This window comes from Taudactylus pleione, unplaced genomic scaffold (assembly GCF_031769625.1).
Source record: "Taudactylus pleione unplaced genomic scaffold, aTauple2 ptg000114l, whole genome shotgun sequence".
Lineage (NCBI taxonomy): Eukaryota > Metazoa > Chordata > Amphibia > Anura > Myobatrachidae > Taudactylus > Taudactylus pleione.
This window is the reverse complement of record NW_028284516.1, coordinates 8,151,950-8,173,450: the sequence shown is the minus strand read 5'-3', so window position 1 is coordinate 8,173,450 and position 21,501 is coordinate 8,151,950. Positions and strand designations below refer to the sequence as shown.

Below are 21,501 nucleotides of genomic sequence, written 5' to 3'. Positions count from 1 at the left end.
GTGCGCATGTGACCTACTCTGAATAGGATGCAAAAAAGAAACTTTTGTCGGATATATTTTGCAATTCCATTTGCGTCCAATATTAAATAATTTGAATATAATTTACTCTTACTGCACATGAAAGCCTTGGAAGCAGTCATCCTGCATTCACAAATATTTTACCAACATAAATGCATTCAGTAGCTTGCAGGCATATTTATCACAATCCGCATTTGTAATGCAATAGTGGTGATCCTATAGTGTGAATACACCTTGCAAAGATTAAATATTTTCGCTTGAATTTCCCAAATTTCTCTTGCCGGGACACAGGCTTCTATAACAGCCCATCAAAGCAAAGAGTTGGAAGCAGCAGGATAGCACTTTATCTTAGTCGCACTGTAGCCACTCAGAGTCGCTAAGTTTTTTGTTGCAAGGAATTGGTATGAAATGTGTATTAAGTGACCAATTGAGCATATTGAAACATGGCAGTAATAATGGCTGCAGGCGCTCGTATCAGAACCTTTTATGCATACAGTCTCACATAGTCAGCTGCACACTGCCGGCCCCAGTGGTCAGTGTATGCTTGCTTTGTAGAAGTTTGTTGATTTAGTCATGCAAAGAATAAGAATAAAGACTCTTGGTGCTACTAAGAGGCATATTCAATTAGCCTCGAAAAGTCCCGTACTTTTCGCATGCGGCTATTTTTCGCCGACTTTGTGTGTTTTAGCCGTGGAAACTTATCGTGCATGCCCCCGATATTCACTGTATTCAATTCCAAAGGACGCGAAAATGCGCCCTGGCTAAACTCTACATGTGAAAAATGCTGTCAGTTTTGGGGAAATCAGCCTGACACCCCCCAAAAGATGCACTAACATTGGGGATCAGTATAGATGTCCCTGATTAGACCTCCTGGAGCTATTTGAGGTACTTAAGTGCTTTCCATTGCCTCTATATAGTGTCTTTGCACAAGTGGTGACGAATAGCATTTACTGTAGCATTTTTTTTTTGGTGGAAATAATTAGTCCCAGCAAATTTGGGGTACTTGAAAATGGGTGCAAGCATGGTTACAAATCGCTAAAGTGAAGTTTTAAAAAACTTTAAATACGCACCTTCAGCAAGCAACTGCAATCAAAAAAACACCTCCCCCATACTTGCAGACCTCCCAAAAGCTTATTTGCTAGTTTTTAAGTTTGTACCCCAACTTTGTACTTTTTTGCACCCTTTTTCAAAGTAATTTTTTGGGGTGCTCCTCATTTATTTTGTTTTTTTATGCAGTTAACCTTTGGGGGGCTGTCCCAAGGGTGCAGGGTGGTTTCCCCACCTTTGCACCCCAAAACCGCAATTCTGCACTTTTTTTTCAACACCTATTCATAGTGAATATTTTTCGCGCTGGCAAAAACTCTTTGGAATTGAATATGGAGGAAACTGCCACACTGGCGAAAAGTTGCACTTGGCAAAACTTTTTCGCAGATCTCGGCTTTTCGACGCTAAATGAATATGGCTGGCCCTTAGTCGCAATGTCCATGGTGCACCATACAGGGCTATGGACACACCTGTAGGTTACACTGAATCCAACTGTTATATAGTCTGCCATGGTTAAGGAAATATAAAAAAAATACTAAAAGCTGCCAAATATATACAAAAAGGTTTAAATGCAGAAAAATAAAACTCTTTGTTTCTAGTATATATAATAGGGTAACACCTTATATAAAGGGGTTGGGTACGGGAATCCGGCGGTTGGGATCCCGATGATCAGAATCCCGATACCGGCATCTCAACAGGGTTAGGAAATCAACACCTGTCGGTCAGTATCCTAACTCTCCACCTCTCCCTACCCAGCCCTCCCCGGTGCCTAAACCTAACCTCCCCCTAGTGCCTAAATCTAACCTCCCCCTCCCCTGACCCTAACCCTCCCCCTTAAGTGCCTAAAGGACGGTACACAATAGACAATGTCTAGTGTGTACCGACCTCGTAAGCAACGGCACCCGGCGTACACACTGGCTAATGCTGGGAGCAATGGTGGGGGCCATGCTTCATTCGGCACAATGGCCCTCACTAACGATGTCACCCATTGGATCTTAATGCAGGTCCAATGGGTGATGACGCAGACAACGTGCGGGAGCGCGCATCGTCAGTGACATTAAGGGTACACTAGACGATGTGCCCAATATGCCCGTCTGGACCGGTCGACATTACATCTAGTGTGTACCTGGCATAACCCTAACCCTCCCCCTAGTGTCTAACCATAACCCTAACACACCCCCTAGTGTCTAACCATAAACCTAACCCTCCCCTTAACCCCAGTACTTACCGTCAAGATGCCGGCGCCGGGTTTCTGACAGGTATCAGGATTCCGGAGCTGGCATTCTAAGCGCTGGCATCTTTTACACTGATAAAATGGCTCTTTACCACATGATAAATAGAGCTCTTAGTGAAGAACTTTGTGAAGAATCACAGAAAAAAAAATAGTTCTATTATTTTTGCCTGTTCTTCCCTTCTAATGCACATAAAAAAATATATGTATTTAATTTTGGACCTGAGAGACTGTTATAGCTTTCCAAAAACAATGTAAAACTTACTCGAGCTTCCCAAACTCCGTCATTACAGTCCAGGTTTTAATGATATACATGCTTGCGTCTAAATGGTTAAATCAAATTGACTGAGGAACTAATTAAGTCCCCTGTGCTCAAGCATGGATATCTTTAAAACGTGGACTGTAATGGAATAGTTTGGGAGCAGGTGACTTAATTAGTACCTCAGTCAAATTGATTTAATTAGTACCTCAGTCAATTTGATTTAACCATCTGGACTCAAGCATGGATAGCCTTAAAACCTGGACTGTAATGGCGGAGTTTGGGAACTGCTGGTTTAATCCATATAGCAAAACTGTCAGATGTGGTCCAATCAAGAATAAATCTAAAACCCAGATAATGAAAAAAAAATAAGGCTCCATAACAAAAAACAGAAGTACTGTAATCATAAACAAACTGTTGCTAGGGAATGCTGGAAATTGTAGTTCCACAACATGGATGTGTTGCATAAGTAGAAATAATCAAATAATCAGTTGAGTTGGAAACATTTACTTACTCATTTAACTGTTTTTCTTCAGAAATAAGGTTTTCATTCTCTGCTGTGTTACATTTCCTCTGTGTACTGGAGGAGGGGTCTTCCTGGTTCTGAGATTGTTCCAGCTTGCTCCGTACTGATGATGTGTTAGCTGTGTCATCTAAAAACAGAAGATAGATGTATATATAATGGTAAAATTCTCACAATAAGACACCTGCTCACCTGAACACATTGAAAGAAGAGTGAAAACGGTACTATTATCATTGTTGCTGTGCGTATGGGGAATACATGCACATTTTCTGTTACTGCATTACAGTATCTGGGAAAACCAAATGGCCTGATTCAGAGATAGACACAATTCCCGTCGCAACTGCGGTTCTGTACGTAACAGACTTGCAAATATATGCTCAGCTGATGTCTTGTGCACTGAGACGCCCACTCCTGATGTCTCATACCCTCCGCTTACGTTCAAAAGTGGAAACACTGGGAACATCGCCTTTTTGGGGTCAGGAAATGTTCCTGTGAAAAGTTATCACTCGGTGCAGTTCTTTATCAATGCATATAGTATGAAAATTTGTCCATCAACTAAAACTTTAAAGTCCCCATGTGCAATTGTCCCAAAAGTACAGGGCTAACTAATTACAGACACCTTACAGGAGATAAAGCTACATTTAAAGTCACAAATCTTTTTTAATAACAATAAATACTACTAAAACAGATAAGGAATGGACAAGTGTATTCAGCCTTTAACTTTAAGTGTCCATGATTCATTCTGTGTAGTTTTACATGTTTTTTTTATTATCACCAGCTTGAAACTTACGTCTTGTTTTATCACCGGCATTATCCTTTTAAAATGAAGCATTTGTATCTAAAAGTAGTCAGAATGATGCTGTTATATCTTTACAATTTTAAAGTTTGCTATTAAATATTTTATAAAAAGTTTTTAATATTTTATAATGCACCATATTGTCATGGGAACCAATTAAAAATTGTTTATAGCTTTGTGTGTGTGGCTTTACTTTATGAACATTCAATAACGTCAAGAAAGGAGAAAAAACAAGCTGTGAGGAACATGAAGCCAGAAAGATGAAAAGAACCTTCACGCAGCCCCAGGAAAGCAATGTTGTAATAAAACATTGAGGAGGGGACGCCTGCTTTGGTTACAGACAGGTAGATGTGTTAAACAAGTGTTCATAAAATCACGTAGACAAATGCTGTGTTATCTGTACATATTTCCACTGGAAAAAAATACAAAATGAAAACTGTCTGTTTTGTTGTAACTCTTCTGTCAGGGCTAATTCTCAGCTATACAATTATTATTATTATTATTATTATTATTATTATTATTATTATTTTTCACTTAATAGGTTTGAAGGAAGAAGATTCAGTGATTCTAACTACAAACCAAGTTACTAACTGCCAACTTAACACACTCACTAAAACTTGTCCCCACCAAAAATATTTGATGACTAATAATTAAAGGAACAAACCAATAATAGATGTTAATTGCCAATTACCCCGGTCTAGGACTTCTAAGACCTGGATTTAAGTAAAATTAAAAAGAGAATTAGTAACTAAAATCTCCAAAACACAATAATCCAGCTTTTCTAGGATTTAATGCATATTATTATATCTATTTTTATTTTACCTAGCACTCTTTACTCTCAATGCACAATTCTCTATAACCCTTTTCAGATAATATCGTTATGCAATCATTTGTAACATGCAAATCTACTTATTAAAGTAGATTTATGCAACCACTGTTTATTCTAATGCATGCCATGTGATCTTTACAAAGGAGTATCACCATTACTTGCCTACTAATTTTAGATAGGCATGTAAAGAGTTAAAGAGGAAAGGAGGAGCTAGACCATTTCCCTTGATAAGGAAACCTAGGGAAAGACATTGACAGACAGCTCTGACGAAGCCCGCATTTGATTAGACAGGTGAAACGCGTTGGCCACGTCCCCTGCACGGAACGCTGCCCGGAAGAAGGGATCCGACGGTGACACAGGCGTGCACATTCACCGCCAGCAACCCCTTACTCCCAGCAGCCAAAGAGAACTGTGATCCGGCTGCCGCATCACGAGACCCACCGAGGACGGGTCTCCAACATCATCATTGTGACCCGGGAAGCAGCCCGACGGAGGTAACACAGCAATCAGCAGATGTTAACACGGACCAAGAGGTAGGAGGTGCGTGCACCACTCCACGTCCACTAGATTCTCTGCAAGGATATATCTCTCTCACCCAGGGGGAAACAGAGGTACAAATTGATACCTAAAACTTCACTTCAACTCAATAAGTGTACCCATTTTTTAAGATCAGCCAAAAGACATGCTGTAGGCAAATTCGCAGAGTTTGTTCACTGCAAAATAAGCATGATGGACTCTTATTCCGGATTTATTTGAGCATATCTGTATTGTTTTTATATTGTATGTATTGATTATTATTACATTTGCATTGATTAATTCCATGAAATTGCATAAGCATACCAAGGTACCTGGTATGCCAGTATTACAAATCCATTGTAGTTTATTTTAACCACCTCATCAGTATACACATTGCTGTTTTGAAATCTTTGGAATTTTTATTGAGTCAGTATTTTATATTTATATTTTGTATGCACTTTTTTCATTAAACGTTTGATTCCTATGTTGTGCCTCATACGCAACACAATTATCATTTAAGTTAATAGTGGCAAAGGATAGCCACAGGCACTATAGGCAGCATTAGGCATTAACAACCCTATATGAGTTGCACCCTCTAATTAGCTTCTTGTTCAATACCGCACTGGACCACAATTTTATTCTAGAATTCTCCTCACCAGGTAAGATTTTTACAGGGTGGTCTGTCCCAGCATTACAATTAATATACATATTGAGAAAAATATATGTAAAATGCTGCTGTTCTATTTAAATATGATGACCCTATGGACTTCGAAAAAAGAGAGTTGACAAAGGTAAGTTTAACCATAACTCTCAATTTCTACTTCAGGGTCCATAGGGATCCACAGGCATACCATGGGGATGTCCCATAGCAGTATTCAATGGTGGGAATGCTCCTGAGCTGAGAGGAGTATTCTGCGTCCAAATGAAGCATCCTGAGAGGCAAAGGTATTGAAGGCATAAAACCTTAAAACCATAAAACAAGAAAGGTGTGGACAGAAGAACACATGGCCACCTTACAAAGCTGATCAGCTGAGGCACCACGGTGAGCTGCCCACAAGGGTCCTACAGAGCGAGTGGAATGAGCAGAGACAGTAGCCAGCACAGGAAGGCCCATCTGTGTGTAAGCCTTTGAAATAGTCATGCAAAGCCACCTGGCCAGAGTCTGTTTGTTAGCTGGCCAGCCCTTCTTGTGTAATCCATAGAGTACAAATGGAGAATTTGTTTTCTGAAGAAAACTTGTACGGTCCACATAGATCCTGAGAGCACGGACCACATCCAAGGAGGCCTCACCTTCCAAGAGGTCTGGTGATTGGAAGGCCTGGACTATGATTTTCTCATTAATATAGAAATGAGAAACAACCTTGGGAAGGAAGTCAGGACGAGTTCAAAGAACAGCCCTGGCCTGATGAAAGATCAGAAATGGGGAGCGACAGGATAGTACCCTTAAATCTCACAACCTACGAGTGGACGCAAGAGCCAGAAGAAAGCGTCTTCGCTGTGAGCCAATTGAGTTCCAAAGATTCCAGGGGTTCAAACGGAGGTAAACAACTGACAAATCCCACTGTGCCACGGAAGACACCCTGAAGGAAGTTGTGAACATCAGACATTGGAGCAAATCTGCACTGGAACCAGATGGACAGAGCAGAGACATGCACTTTCAGCGAGGCCAGGCAGAATCCAAGGTACAATCCTGCTGGAAGGAAGGCCAGGACCCTAGAGACCTTAAAAACTTGAGGGTCAAAAGTCCTGGTAGAACACCACTGGAAGTATGTGTGCCACACTCTGTGATAGATCTGGGAAAAGGTTTGCTTACATGCTCTGAGCATAGTCTGGACCACCGAGCTAGAAAATCCTTTGGACCTTAGGAGGGATGTCTCAAGAGCCATACCATCAAAGACAGATGAGCCAGGTCTGGATGTAGACATGGACCTTGAGACAACAGATCCGGACGTTGAGGAAATAGGAGAGAAGTGTCTATGGAGAGGCTGTGAAGATCGGTGTACCAATGTCATCTGGGCCAGGCCGGAGCCACCAACAGGACAGTGCCTCCATCTTGCTTGAACTTCCAAAGGACTCGAGGAAGAAGGGAGACTGGAGGGAATAGGTATGCCAGATGGAAGGTCCACTTCACTGACAAGGCATCTTTTCGCTTGCCTTCACTTCGGCCTCCCTTGTTCTGGACCTGTACACTGGAAGCTTGCAATTGTGTCGGGAGGCCATGAGGTCCACCTCTGGCAGGCCCCACTTGTCCACTAGGAGTTGAAAGACCTCTGGATGGAGAGACCATTTCCCAGCATGCATGTCATGATGGCTGAGAAAGTCCACTTCCCAGTTGAGAACTTCCAAAATGAACACCACGGAGATAGGTGGGAGGTGACCTTTGGCCTATGCGATAATGCGTGACACTTCTGCCATTGCTGACCAACTTCGAGTGCCTTCTTAGTGATTTATGTAGGCCACTGCTGTGGCATTGTTGGACTGCCCTTGTACAGGCTTGCCCTGAATAATGTCCTGAGCCAGAGTGAGGGCTCTGTAGATGGCTCAGAGTTCCAATACATTGATTGGCATGGTCGATTCAACTGTTGGCCAACGGCCTTGGAAAGAGTGTTGACCAGCCATTACACCCCTGCCCCAAAGGCTTGCTTTCATTGGAAAGAGTACCCACTCCGGGATCCAAAAGGGGTGACTCTTGGTTAGGTTGGACGTCTGTAACCACCAGGAGAGGGACAGACGAACCTCTGGAGAGAGAATCATTGTCTGGGATCTGATCTGATGGGGAAATCTGTTCCATGTGGAGAGGATTAGGTGTTGTAGTGGCCTGGAATGGAACTGAGCGTGTCGAAGGTGGATACAATGGATCCCGGAATCTGCATTGCTGAGTGAACTGAGACTCGGAGACTGTGGAGTAATCTGCGGATTCATTGTTGAAGTGTGGAGATCTTGTCCATTGTCAGGAAAATTCTCTGAGATTGAGAATCAAAAAGAGCCCCAGATGGACCATCCTTTGTGAATGGTTCAAGGAGGACTTTTTCCAGTTGATTAACCAGCCGTGTCTCTGTAGGAAGGCAATGATTATCTGGAAATGGCATTTAAGAACCTCTGGGGAGCGTGCTAAGAGCAAGAGGTGGTCTAGGTATGGTAGCAGTCTTACTCTCTGACAACGCAGGTTGGCTGTCATGACCACCATAATTTTGGTAAAGACCTATGAAGCTGTAAAAAGTCCAAAGGGCAGAGTGTGAAATTGGAAATGTTGCTGAAGTACAGCAAACCAGCGATATCGCTGATGAGAGGGCATTATGGGTACATGTAGGTAAGCGTCCTGAATATCCAGAGATACCATAAAGTCCCCCAACTCCATAGCTAGTACAATATAGCACAGGGTTTCCATCTGAAATCTTGGCACCCTGATTAATTTTTTCAGGGATTTGAGGTTGAGGATAGGCCGAAAAGACCCATTTGGTATCTGCACCAGATACCAAATATTAAATATTTTACCCTGTTGCTGCAATAGCGGAACTAAAACTAAAATGTAGGAAAAAAGGGGGGAGAAGCACAAGCGCCTGATAGTGTGATATCTTATATAACAATGGAATAAGAATAAGTGCTCAATCTATATGCGTACCGTATGTATGCTTGTTAGTAAGAGTATCAAATATTCTTTTCATGAAACCGTGGCACTCCACGATGGGGATCACCGTCACAGAGAACCTTTATCTTGAATCTCCCTAACCACAGGTATTTTTCCAGCAACCTTATTAATATAAACACATTGCCTCCATAGGGCAGTATTTAACCAGGGCCGCAACTAGGGGGGGGCTGGAGGTGCACGTGCACCGGGTGAGCCGCTGTACCTGGTGCCAGTGACCTCCAGCCTGGCGCTGCAGAGAGGCTCCAAGCCGGACGTCCGCTGGTAATATTTATTACCAGCGGGTGCCCGGCTCCTTCTCTGCAGCGACGCGGTGTAGCCGGAGCCGGAGGCTGGAGTTCTCTCCCGAACTCCAGCTTCCGGCTCTCCCCACGGGCACTATGGGGGAGACGTCATGACATCTCCCCCATAGTTCCAAGGAGCAGCCGGCGGACCGGACGCGACGCTGGATGCAGGAGCGGGGTTCAAGGTAAGTATTTTTTTTTTAATAAGCTGCACTACAGGGGCATTATTATGGGGGCAGGGGCATTACCACAGGGGCATTACTATGGGGGCATAGGCAATAAGGGGCATTACTAATGGGGCATGAGCACTACAGGGGCATTACTATTGGGGCATTGGCACTACAGGGGCATTACCACAGGGGCATTACTGTGGGGGCATGAGCACTACAGGGGCATTACTGTAAGGGCACTACAGGGATATTACTATGGGGGCATGGGCAATACAGGGGCATTACTATGAGAGCATGGGCACTACAGGGGCATTACTATGAAAGCATGGGCACTACAGGGGCAATAATATGGGAGCATGGGCACTACAGGGGCATTACTGTATGGTGGGCACTACAGGGGCATTACTATGGGGTATTAACATATGGGCATTACTATGGGGGCATTACAATATGGGCACTACTGCAGGGGCAATTACATGGGGGGCGCCAAATTACTGTCTTGCCCCTGGTGACAAAAATCCTAGTTTCGGCCCTGATGTAACAAATAAGCAAATTTATTTATAGAATACACACAACATACAGAGTTTAAAATGTGCTTATCTGGACTTTCCAAAGCCTAGTAAAATGTAGGTAAAATGTAGACAAATCATAAGGTCGACAACCAAAATGTAGACAGTTAAAATGTTCGAAGTTATAGCTAAAATAATAAATAATGGTGACCAGTAAACAGTGAGAGTCTGTCATGTCAGACTGATTGCAATAAGCAACTGAAAGAATACTACTGTTGATATGCTAACTGCACTGAGAGGGGTTGGGTATGATACTACAATCAGAAGAGGGGTTGGGTATGAAATGCCAACAGTTGGGATCCTGGCTGTCACGACCAGGTTTTCTCGGCATAGGGGAAGATGGGTATTACCTGTGAGGGCGCTGTGGCATGGTCCTTCTGGCGGAGCGGCTGGTGTCTGGTGGTTGGCGTTGGCTGTGCAAATTGTTCTGCGGGCACTGTGTCATTCTGGCCGGGATAGGCCTGGTGGTGTTTCCATTCCGCTCTGGTATGGGCGCCGCCATCTTGCCTCTGGTCATGTGACTTAGGTGTTCCAGTCCTGGCGTGTCACATGCTCTCTCTGACCTATCATGATTCTGCACTGGGGGCCTGATTCAGAGCCACTCGCTCTGACAGAGCGCTCGCTCTGAATCAGGGCCGGCTTTTTTTTGGATCGGCCTCTTGGCCGCTCGCATAACTGTGGGTGAACACCCACAGCTATTGCGAGCGGCCATGATGATGGTCGCGATGGTCAAGACCATTACGACCATCGGGCTTGCGACGAGACCCTTGTGGTAGGGTCTCATGGCCGCAAGCCCCAGCGAGATTTCGGCTCTAACAGAGCCGGAATCTGTCCACTGACACCACTCGTGATGTCAGTGGGGCCGCCCCCAAATAGCAGGCATTCTCCTGGGAATGCCTCCATATGGGCAGCCACCCCCCTGGCCTGCCCACCAAAGGGGGCGAGCTGTCACTCAACATCAACAGCTTGCCCCCTCTTTGGTGCGAGACCCAGAGCGACAGATTGCCCATCGCTAGCCGGGTCTCGCGCATGCGCATGACGGAGCCGGCTCTGCCGTGCGCATGTGCTGTGGGCCACCATCGACCCAGTTGCGAGCGCTCAGCGCTTGCGACCGGGTCTGAATCAGGCCCCCGGTTCTTAAGGGAGGTCAGAGCTTCCCATAGTTGCCAGTGCAACGTGTTCCACAGCGCATGCTTTGAGAGAGTTCCTGTGCTCCTGAAACCTGTCTGTTTGAGTGCTCACCTGTGCTCTTGCTGAATCCCAGCTTCCCAGCAGCCTACATCACCCTGCCTGCTCCCAGTCTCCTGCTGGAACCATCCTACACCTTCTATCTACCATTTCCCTGCCAAAGGACCTGAGTGTTCAGTTAACCCTGTACCTACACTGCCTCCATTTACCTAGCTCTCTGATTCTACACTGAGCCGTCTCAGTACAACTCTCCATTCAATTCATCAGCTGCTGCTAATCCAATTACTATAAACTCTCTGGATTTCATCTCACCAGTATCAATCAGTAACTGTTATCCTGTCTGCATACTTGCAGTGACCTTTTGGATTACAAAGACTTTTTATTAGGTCTGTCACTATTCGGACATTATTTATTCTTACTTCACTACAGTTTCTAATCATCACCATCTTCTTAATATTCTGGACTTTATTTTATCCGTGTACATTTCTGCAAGTTCACCCATTAAAAAAAAAAACACTTTTCAATTTAAATCTGTTCAGGTGTCTGCTCCTATTTCCACCCCGGGTCCACAACAAACCTAACACCGGCGGTCAGAATGGCGGGATCCCAACAGGGTTAACATACCGACACTTGTTGGTCGGTATGTTAACCCTGCCCCTCTCCCTACCCTAACCCTCCCTCTTTGGTGCCTATCCCTAACCTCTGCCCTCGTGCCTGAATTTAACCTTTCCCTGCCCGCACTCCAAACCTAACGCTCCCCCCTTAGTGCCTAACACTAACCCTCCCCCTAGTGCCTAAGCCAAACCCCTAAACCTAACCCTCCCCCCAACCCCGCTACTTACATTCGGCATCCCGGTGGTCGGGATGCCGGCGCAGGGATGCTGAACGCATCCCCATAACAGTTATTATTATTTTTATTTATTAACAATTTCTTATATAGCGCAACATATTCCGTTGCGCATTACATTGCAAACATTGAACAAAACTGGATAATAACAGACAGACATATAGGTAGGAAGGCCCTGCTCGCAAGCTTACATTCTATAAGAGTTGCTACAGTCATATCAATCAGTCTGATTATCATTAACATATTGAGTCAACAGTTGCATTACAAATGGAATGAACAGTGGTATCATAAAGATGTGGAACCGTACAGGCCAGCAGGTTCTGTCACAGATGTGCTGTTGGAGCCTACTGAAACTGTGGCAGAAAATTCTGGCATGTGTAGTTCCAGATCAGCTGGACTATCACAGTTTGTCTACTGAGGGAAGAGCACTATGCATGAGCATCCTGTTATCTTAGCATTTCAGTTATACAGTCATATGTCCCAAAATGTCACATAATAAAATGTTAACCAACCTGGTACATGCATTTGAGGATACAATTTGGAGACCAGAACATGCTGAGATGTTGGCTAATAACAAAAAGATAGATGCAAATTCTCATTGCCACTGCTGTGCTGAAAAAGTGAAAAAAGTGTCTACCCTAGAATCACAATTAGAAGAAAAAGATTTGAGCAATATTGATTGAGGAAGGCAAATTTGTATGCTCGAAACTCAAATGTTAGCAAAATAGAGATATTATGTGGATGTTGATAAAGAGTTAGCAGTACTATGTACAGAGATTAATGCATATTAAGATAAAGCAGCATCCAATGAAGCATTAATTGCAGAGTTAAAGAATAATTTAACCAACAAAACCCAAATGATAACAAATATGCACAAAAATTATAAATGATTTATTTAATATGGTGTCTAGAAAACATGTCTGTGCAACTGAAAATAGAGGCGATGAGATGGGAAGCATGGGATATACTATGCCCATACTTACCTCTGAGGGTGTAAAACCCCAGTGGGTGACCCCAGGTACCCTGTATTACGTACATTAAATTATTCCCCATGATCTAATGTTCATGAACATGTTGATGACCCTGCTTTTGGACTCAGCAATGGATGGCAAATGGTACAGTCTGCTCCTATTCTCCAAACAGGCCACTGTAACGGACGTCGATTGCACACTCCCTATAGAGGTTATAGCATGGAGAAGATGCAACTCCTGTTAAAGATTCATAATGAAATCCCAAAGTATGACCCCAGCATAGACCCTTTTACTTCTTGTGATATTTTTGAGGGACATTGCGACACATTTAATGTTGCCCCAGAATATCGCATGGATTTGTTTAAATTATGGTTACCCACTCACCTTAAACAGAGGTATGCCGCAACTGGGAAGACTACTCCCAAAAATGGTATATTTCATGATAAAGAAGAGAGACTTTCTGCTCTCATGAAATTGGCAACAGGTCATTGGGAAGTAACCCCAGATATTCTATCTAACTTTAATCCCACCATACATGATGAGCCTTTGGGGTATATTTACTACAGTGCTGGTTTTTTAGAAGTGGAGATGTTGCCCCTAGCAACCAAGCAGATTCTACTTAACATTTATCTAACACCTTCTAGAAGATAATAGCTAAAATCTGATTGGCTGCTATGAGCAACATCTCCACTTCTAAAAACCCTCACTTTAGTAAATACATGTTGTCTCTATGTGGTAGGTTTGAAGCCATGTATACGAGGGTAACAAAAAAAGATCACAGTACGGATGTCACACAAGGCATGATACGCATGTTTGTGGAAATATTTACGTACATTTACACAGCAATTTGCTTAAGTGCAGCAATGGTTTTAGAAGAATACAGGCAAGATTTATTGAAAAACAAAACATCACTGAAAATCAGGGACCATGTTGTGGTAAACGGCAGATCACAAGATGGCCAATACACAACTTATGGTAACACATACAGCAAAACACTTCTCACTCCTACAGCTCCACCAGAGGAGAAATGGGGTAAGGTACATTGCCATGCATGTTTAAAGTAAGGGCATATACAATGTAATTGTCCACAAGGGATGCATAGAGAGTATGTAAACAACCTTGGCAATAATAATGGATTCAAAAAGAAGCCTTATTATAACAGACAGGTAGAAGACCCAACTTATGTTAACCCACATACTCAAACACACATGCAGCCCATAGACCAGATGCAAAAATGCATTGCACTGGTGGGTACACACACAGAACAAGTGGAAGAACTGACCCATGTGCAGCATGGGACGTCTACTAAAACAAACACGGAAATGCCTAGAGCATGTGAACAACTGCACAGTACAAAAGGCAGTGATAGCAGTTCACACAATAGATGTCTCTACTGGAAGTCTGGTGCAACTACTTTGATGGTTAGGGGTCCCTAAGGATCTGACTTCAATATGAGATCTCATATTGGATCTATTATTGGATTCCTCAGGGAGACCCCATATAATGGCCAGAATAAAAAACAAATTATTGAAATTCATGCTTGACACTGGAGCAGAAATTTTAATCACCAATGTTGAACATGACTTACAGCCAGACAGCCCTCAGTGGGTGGTGATTGGATTTTAACACCCGGGGGTAGGGGGAGGGGAGTTGGGGGGTTAGAGAGCCCATAAAATTGACAAAGTCACTTTAGAAATCAGCAATGACCACCCATAAACGCAATTAATGACACTGCTAGTATGGTAGTACAGAAATGCCCAGAGATCTCTCACAATAAAGACCTTGAACCAATTGTGTACCAATACCCAGAACTATGGACCCAAGGAACAAATGACTTTTAAAAGATGGTTGATGTCCAAGTGGACATTCAAGGTCCAGATCCATCACCTCAATGTCAAAATCGTTATCCCCCTGAAGAAATTGGAATCAGTTATAAAAGCTGTGACTGATTCAGAGTCAAGGGGGGTGGTCATAAAGGGAAATTCCAAGTGCAATAACCCTTTATGGCCTGTTAAAAGAGACAAATACCTGGAGACTTACCATTGATTTCAGAGTTTTGAATAAGTACACCCCAATGTCGGCACAAATGATTGCAGAAACACCAGACATAATGGCGAGAATAAATGCCAAAAGCCAAGTATTCTCTACCATTGATGTAGTCAATGGTTTCTTCTCAATATTATTGACAGAAAACTGCCATTACAAATTTGCATTCACTGTGCAAGATACACAATACATGTTTTGTGGATTTACCCCAAGGATTAAACAGCAGTCCCACATATTTTCATCAGGCACTAGCAAAAGTATTGAGTGTGTTTTCACAACCAGATTGCCTGTTGCAATATGTGGATGATTTACTCCTCCATACAGAGACTATAGAGGAGCACTTAACTCTTCTACAGGAATTGTTAGGCCTCCTTTTTCATGCAGGGTGCAAATTGAGCTCTCATAGAGCAAATTTGGCTAGGTCAGAGGTCATATACCTAGGGGTGAAGATTTCTCATGGGACAAAAGGTATAACGGTTGCCCATATTGAAGCAATGGTCAAGTTTCCCAGGCCTGGCACCCTACAAGACTTACACAAGTTCTTTGGGGTTGCAAACTTCATGAGGGAGTTCATAGAGGATTTTGCAACAAAAGTTAAACCCCTTTACGAACTGATAAGAGGTGAGGAACCTTCATTAAAAGACTGGGCAGAAACACAGGAAGTGGCATTTTCTACCATGAAAAGAGATCTTTCCTCTCCCCCAGTGCTAGTCACTCCACATCCAGAAGGTGAAATGGCCATTCAGGTCCATGCTGGCCCAGAGTCTATATCAGTGGTCCTGCTACAACAAGTAGGACCTATGAGTAGACCACTAGGGTTTTTCTCCAGGCTTCTTTCTCCAGTAGAAAGAGATTTTGATTAATGTGCTAAACAACTGGCTGCAATCCATTACACTGTCAAAATGACAGAACATATTTTAGGTTTCAGACCACTGATGGTGCAGAAACCTCACTCTCCATTGACCCTTCTACTTCTGGACACTCTCCCTGGAGTCTCCCAGCAGAGGTTTGGGAGATGGATAATGGAACTGAGTGGATGTAACCTCACCGTAAGCCACAAAGCCAAATATGTTTTGTCTCAACTGCTAAACAGCAGGAACAGAACATGACTGTGGACAAATTCCATTCACTGAACCTACCCACCTTTTCCGACAGATCACACATGCAGATCAGACAGAGTCATCTTTGTTTATGGGTCCCGGTCACACACTGATGAGTCATATTTGACAGGTTATGCAGTTTTTGGTGAGACTACAGTCTTGTTAGACTACTAGGCTACCTGTCAGCACAAAGGGCTGAATTGGAGGCAGTAACTGAAGCACGACTTCTTCAACCTCCAGGACCACGTACTATATATAGCGACAGTGCATATGTAGTCCGGTCACTTAATCTGCACATGGAGACATGGCAGAGGTGTGGATTCGTGGACAGCCAGAATAAACCTCTGGCGCATGTTTCAGTTCTAAAAAAACTTTGGGAATGGGGTAAGACACATCCTGATGATGCAGCAATCATCAAAGTGCCTGCACACCAAAAAGGGAGTGATCCCCTGATCTTGGGTAACAAAGCAGCCAGTGAAGCGGCAAAAATGGCAGCAATATCTGGGATCTTTCAGGATCCGGGTGCTGAAACTTTGCCCTCAGTACAGGTGGCAGTATGAAGAAAAGTCCTTGAAGAAGGACCAGTGTCATTTGAAGAGGAACAGGCAAAAGACTCTGGGCCTGATTCAGACCCGGATGCTAAGCCATGATCGCTCGCTGCCAAAGGGGCTTGGTATTCAAATTCCCCAATCGCACTGTGTGGCGTAAGGATGCGTATGTCTTAGAGAGCGACGGCAGTGAGCGTACGCTGGTGTATAAAGACGCCCACTCTCTTTTCTTAACACATGTCATCTCCAGGAAGTATATGATTAATCGGTAACATCGAGAGCCATCGGAGCTGCTCGCAGCCTTTAAGGTAGACCCTACCCCGCCGCAAGCACTGCGATCACTGCAGGCTGAAATTCAACCAGGTGATGTGTACAATGACGCCTCCATGTTAATTATGCACACCCTTAAAACACTGTTTTGATCCCAGACATGCCTGCGTTTGCACCACACTTTCCTGATAACAAGCACCTTCCCCTGTTACCACCTACAAACAGCACTATCTGTCACTCAAGGGAGCACTCAGTCTTTGTTCTACGAGCACACGATTCCCGATCACAATGACTGGCTCGTGCACTGCAATGCATACGCATGCACAGACGGGCGACAACCGCCCATAGCAAGAGATCGCGGCTTAGCGTCCGGGTCTGAATCAGGCCCTCTGTTCTTATGACTCACAGCATTTCACCATATCAGACAGGGTATACTGTGCCATTCACCAGGAGAAAGATTAGAACCTCTCCCTGCTGTACCCTCACATCTTCAAGTGCAGCTGACAAGGCTCAATCATCAGGTCATTGGACATCCTAGCCGGGATAAAAAAAATTCTCTTTTAAGGAGCAAATTATACTGGTGAGGAATGTTGATAACAGTAGAAAATGTCACCCAACAGTGTTTGGTGTGTGCCCAATTCAACTCTAGGGCACCAGCTCTTAAGCCAGTATTACAGCATGTGCCTCCTGAAGAAGGGCCATGGGCTGCTTTACAAATTGATTTCATAGGATCACTATTAGCCGGCAACCTCAATTGTTGGTATGCATTGGTAGTCATGGATGTTTTTTCAAAATGGGTAGAAGTCATCTCAACAGTGGATGACTCCGCTTCCAAAACAGCATGCGTCCTATGGAAACAAATTTTGTCATGCTGGGGTATCCCCAGGATCATTGAATCAGACCGGGGAACAATCTTTACCGGCAAGGTCATGAAAGCACTTTGGACATAAAACAAAGATTCCATGTATCTTATCATCCCCAATCAGCTAGAATAATGGAAAGGATGAACCGAACCATTAAAACTCGATTAGCCAAAGCATTGTTGGAAAAGGGTTCTTCTTGGGTCACTGCTCTACCAGCAATTCTCTTGGGTGTTCGGGCAACCGAAGCATTCACTACAGGGATCAGTCCATTTGAACTCATGACGGGTTGCAAAATGTCACTTTGCTTTCCTAATGAACCTTAACTGTCAAACCACATTAAAGATAGCATTGCCAGAGATGTGTTCCTACAACAGGTACAAGATAACCTGTAGAAGTTACTACCATATGCAGCAATACGACTGCACAAACCCTATCTACAGGGAGAGACACCCATGTCTCCTGTGGGTAACTTTGTTATGATTAAAACATTCCGTAAGGTAGGTCCTTGGGATGCAACTGGGAAGGGCCATTGAAGTCATGGGTGATACTATGCTAAAAGTACAAAGACCATTGACAACTAAAAAAAAATCTCAAAGGAGGCACAAGGTATTCTGGGTACAAATTGATTAGGTGAAAACCACATGGGCTGTTTCCACTCAGTAGAGCTCACACACCTTATTGGGAAAAAAAATAAGGAAACATTTTTTTTTTGTGACAATTTTTTTTTCTGTGTATAACAATTTGTAAATAAGTTTTTGTAAGAAATCTGTATACTCATTTTTTTGTTTTCTCTCTCCTACAGGCCTTTGTTTAAAAAGGGTCTAATTTTTAAAAAGGTTCCACAGGATGATTTGCCACCTAGTGATCATAGAGGGTGGGGAGGGACAACTAATGCTCTGAGGGAGAAATCCCCATGATAATTTCTTTTTCACCTCTACAGGGAACCAAATCAGCAACAGGATATCTAAGGGCGCAGGTGAATTGGATGGAAGAGAAAAAAATCAGATTTGGTAGGAAAGATGAGAACATTCAAAAGTACTGATACTTCCTACTTAGATGGAGATGAGAGAGAGGAGGCCCAGCTGTAGACAGACGATATTTCTGACAGATGACTGCATGGACCCTAAGATGATCAGATGGAACACAGGTAGGAAGAACTGGGACACAGATGACCCAAACCAGATGTCCAAAGATGACTACACCCCAGAAGTGCCCCCCACCTCATTTGGCAAATAAGATGACATTAAAGAAACAACTATAAACTTTTAGTTTCAAATGTTTAGGAAAGGGCCTGCTGATTACATAGGAAGATTTTTTTTCGTCCTTAAGTATGCATAAATACAAAACAAACAAGGTTTATTTTCCATCTACCTATGTCGTAGGAGAGAAACGCTGCTTCTCAACCCTTTCATTACTTCTTACTCTGAACTGTAAAAAGCACATTGTCATAATTCACCTTCTTTGATCATATGTACATATACACATTAAAATGGTGACATAATATACATATGTCAGTTTATCTGTTAAGAACAGGCAACTGTCATCAGGGGGACTTGTAGGAAAATTCAACACGTTTGACCTCCCAACCCCCTTCTTTCTCTGCTCTGCCAGCTACACACTCTCTCACACACACACTTGAACAAAGAATAGAGATTGCTTCCCCCGCTTCCTGTTTCAGGTTACATCCAAGATCTAGATATAAGTGAATGAACTGAAGCTGAGGACACATGTGTTGGAGACAGCTGAATGGAGAGGTTCAAGCTAGGCCTATGACACCAAGGACAATAAGTATCATTATTATTATTACATTGCTTATTTTGAACCATTAAGATATACATATATATGTAAACTGTATTGTATATATGTAATTGAATATATAGTTTCATAGTTATTTGTTTCAGGTTTATGTATGTACTGTGTAATCCTATTTTGATAAACTAATATTATTCAGAGAACTCTGTGGGTGTTTTATGTTATTTCATGTGGTTAAAGGACCAAGTGAAAGCAAGGAACAGTATAAGGAAACAAAGCGGATATTACGATCCTTTTATATCATTAATAATGACTGCTATATGGTTATTTTTGTTGTGACAAATGTAATAGACAGTAAATAGTATAGGCACGGGCGTATCTACCATAGGTAGGGTGCAGCTGCTATAGGGTCCAGAGCTTAGGAGGGTCCACCTTCCTTGTCAAAATTACATGTGTTATATACATTTTGGGTAGTACATAGGGGCCCTTACAAACTTTTGCGATGGGGTCTTTAAATACCTGGTTACGCCTCTGAGTATAGGCTTTGTCCTAATTATAAAATTATAATGTCAGTTTGTTATTTTATCTTAATAAAATAAATTAAACATGGATTTCATGTTCCTGAAACCTTCTAATATTATTTATAGCAACAGACTGATTCTACCGTTGGTATTTTGATTACAATGAGATTGATAGTGCTGTTTGTATGCTAATTGCAATGACACCGATACTGTTGCTGGGATACTAATTGCAAACAGACTGATACTACTGTTGGCACACTAATTACAAAGAGACTGATACTATTGCTGATATGCTAATTACAAAGAGGCTGATACTATTGCTGATATGCTAATGACAAAGAGACTGATACTATTGTTGATATGCTAATTACAATGTGACTGTTGATATTAGCATATTAGCATTCAAACAGTAATATCAGTCTGATTGCAATTAGCATACCAACAGTAGTATCTGTCTTAAATCTCAGAAGCTTTGTGCATAGTTCAGGTCAGTACAAAGACTTGTTTGATGCACTTATATTAAGAACTATACAGAAGGATAATCAATCGAAGACAGAGCATCGTGAGGGATTCTGTACTGTACGGGTGTGTAGGCATTGGATTCACACAAAATGATAGTGACAAATTCATACAGTCACATAACAACCAAATGGGCTAAAAGCCTTGCTTCTAAAATATATCTATAGCTATAAATATAGGACAATATGGGTGTGGTTGATCCAGGGAATTTCTCCAATTGCTATTTTTTGTCCAGTGGGGATAAATTCACTAGCAACACACAGGAAGGATGGGTGATGGCCCTCCTTTTGAATTTCCATGAATCAAATGTATAGCTACCTACAGTACACACTATACAATTATTGGCCCGATTTGCAAATAATCGTGTGATTGGCCTGATTTATTGTATAGTGTGTATGAACTATCGTTTCAGCGTTTCACCGATAAAAGGGTTAGAAAACATCCACAAACACATTCCTTCGATTATCTGACCTGTCCTTCAAGAACGAAAATCTCAGCCTCAAATTCTTGATATCGAGCAGTGTGTGCGCATTCTCAATAATCTGTCCATATTCCCTATGTACTCCTGTCACTATGTCATCCTCCCTGTAGGCGTGCATATGCAAAATCAGGCCCTCATTCAGAGGCGGTCGGAGGATGCAAGCGGTCGCTCAGAAACTGGGCGGCCGCTTGCATCCTGACCGGCCGCCTCTGTTTCGGTCGTTAGGCTGTGGGTTTACACCCACAGCTCTAACGGCCGCTAGGGTGATGGTCGCGATGGTCATAGACCATCGCGACCATCGGGGTTTACGACAAGACCCTAGGGTAGGGTCTCACTTGTCGTAAGCCCCGGAGAGCTTCTGGCTCTGTCAGAGCCGGAAGCTCTCCACTGACATCACTAGTCTCAGTGATGTCAGTGGGGCCTCCCCCAAACGGCAGGCGTTCCCATGGGAACGCCTCCGTTTGGGCTGCCACCCCCCAGGCCCGCCTTCCAAATGGGGTGAGCTGTCAA

General features: G+C 43.1%; 1 protein-coding gene across 1 annotated transcript in view; it reads right to left on the bottom strand.

Moving 5' to 3' along the window:
- The window catches only part of CNGB3 (cyclic nucleotide gated channel subunit beta 3), a 246,521-nt gene that overhangs the window by 192,298 nt on the left and 32,722 nt on the right, over positions 1–21,501 (bottom strand). Inside the window, exon 3 of the mRNA XM_088471523.1 lies at positions 3,067–3,205. Coding sequence (XP_088327649.1) covers positions 3,067–3,205 — 139 coding nt within the window. The remainder of the gene's footprint in view (positions 1–3,066; positions 3,206–21,501) is intronic.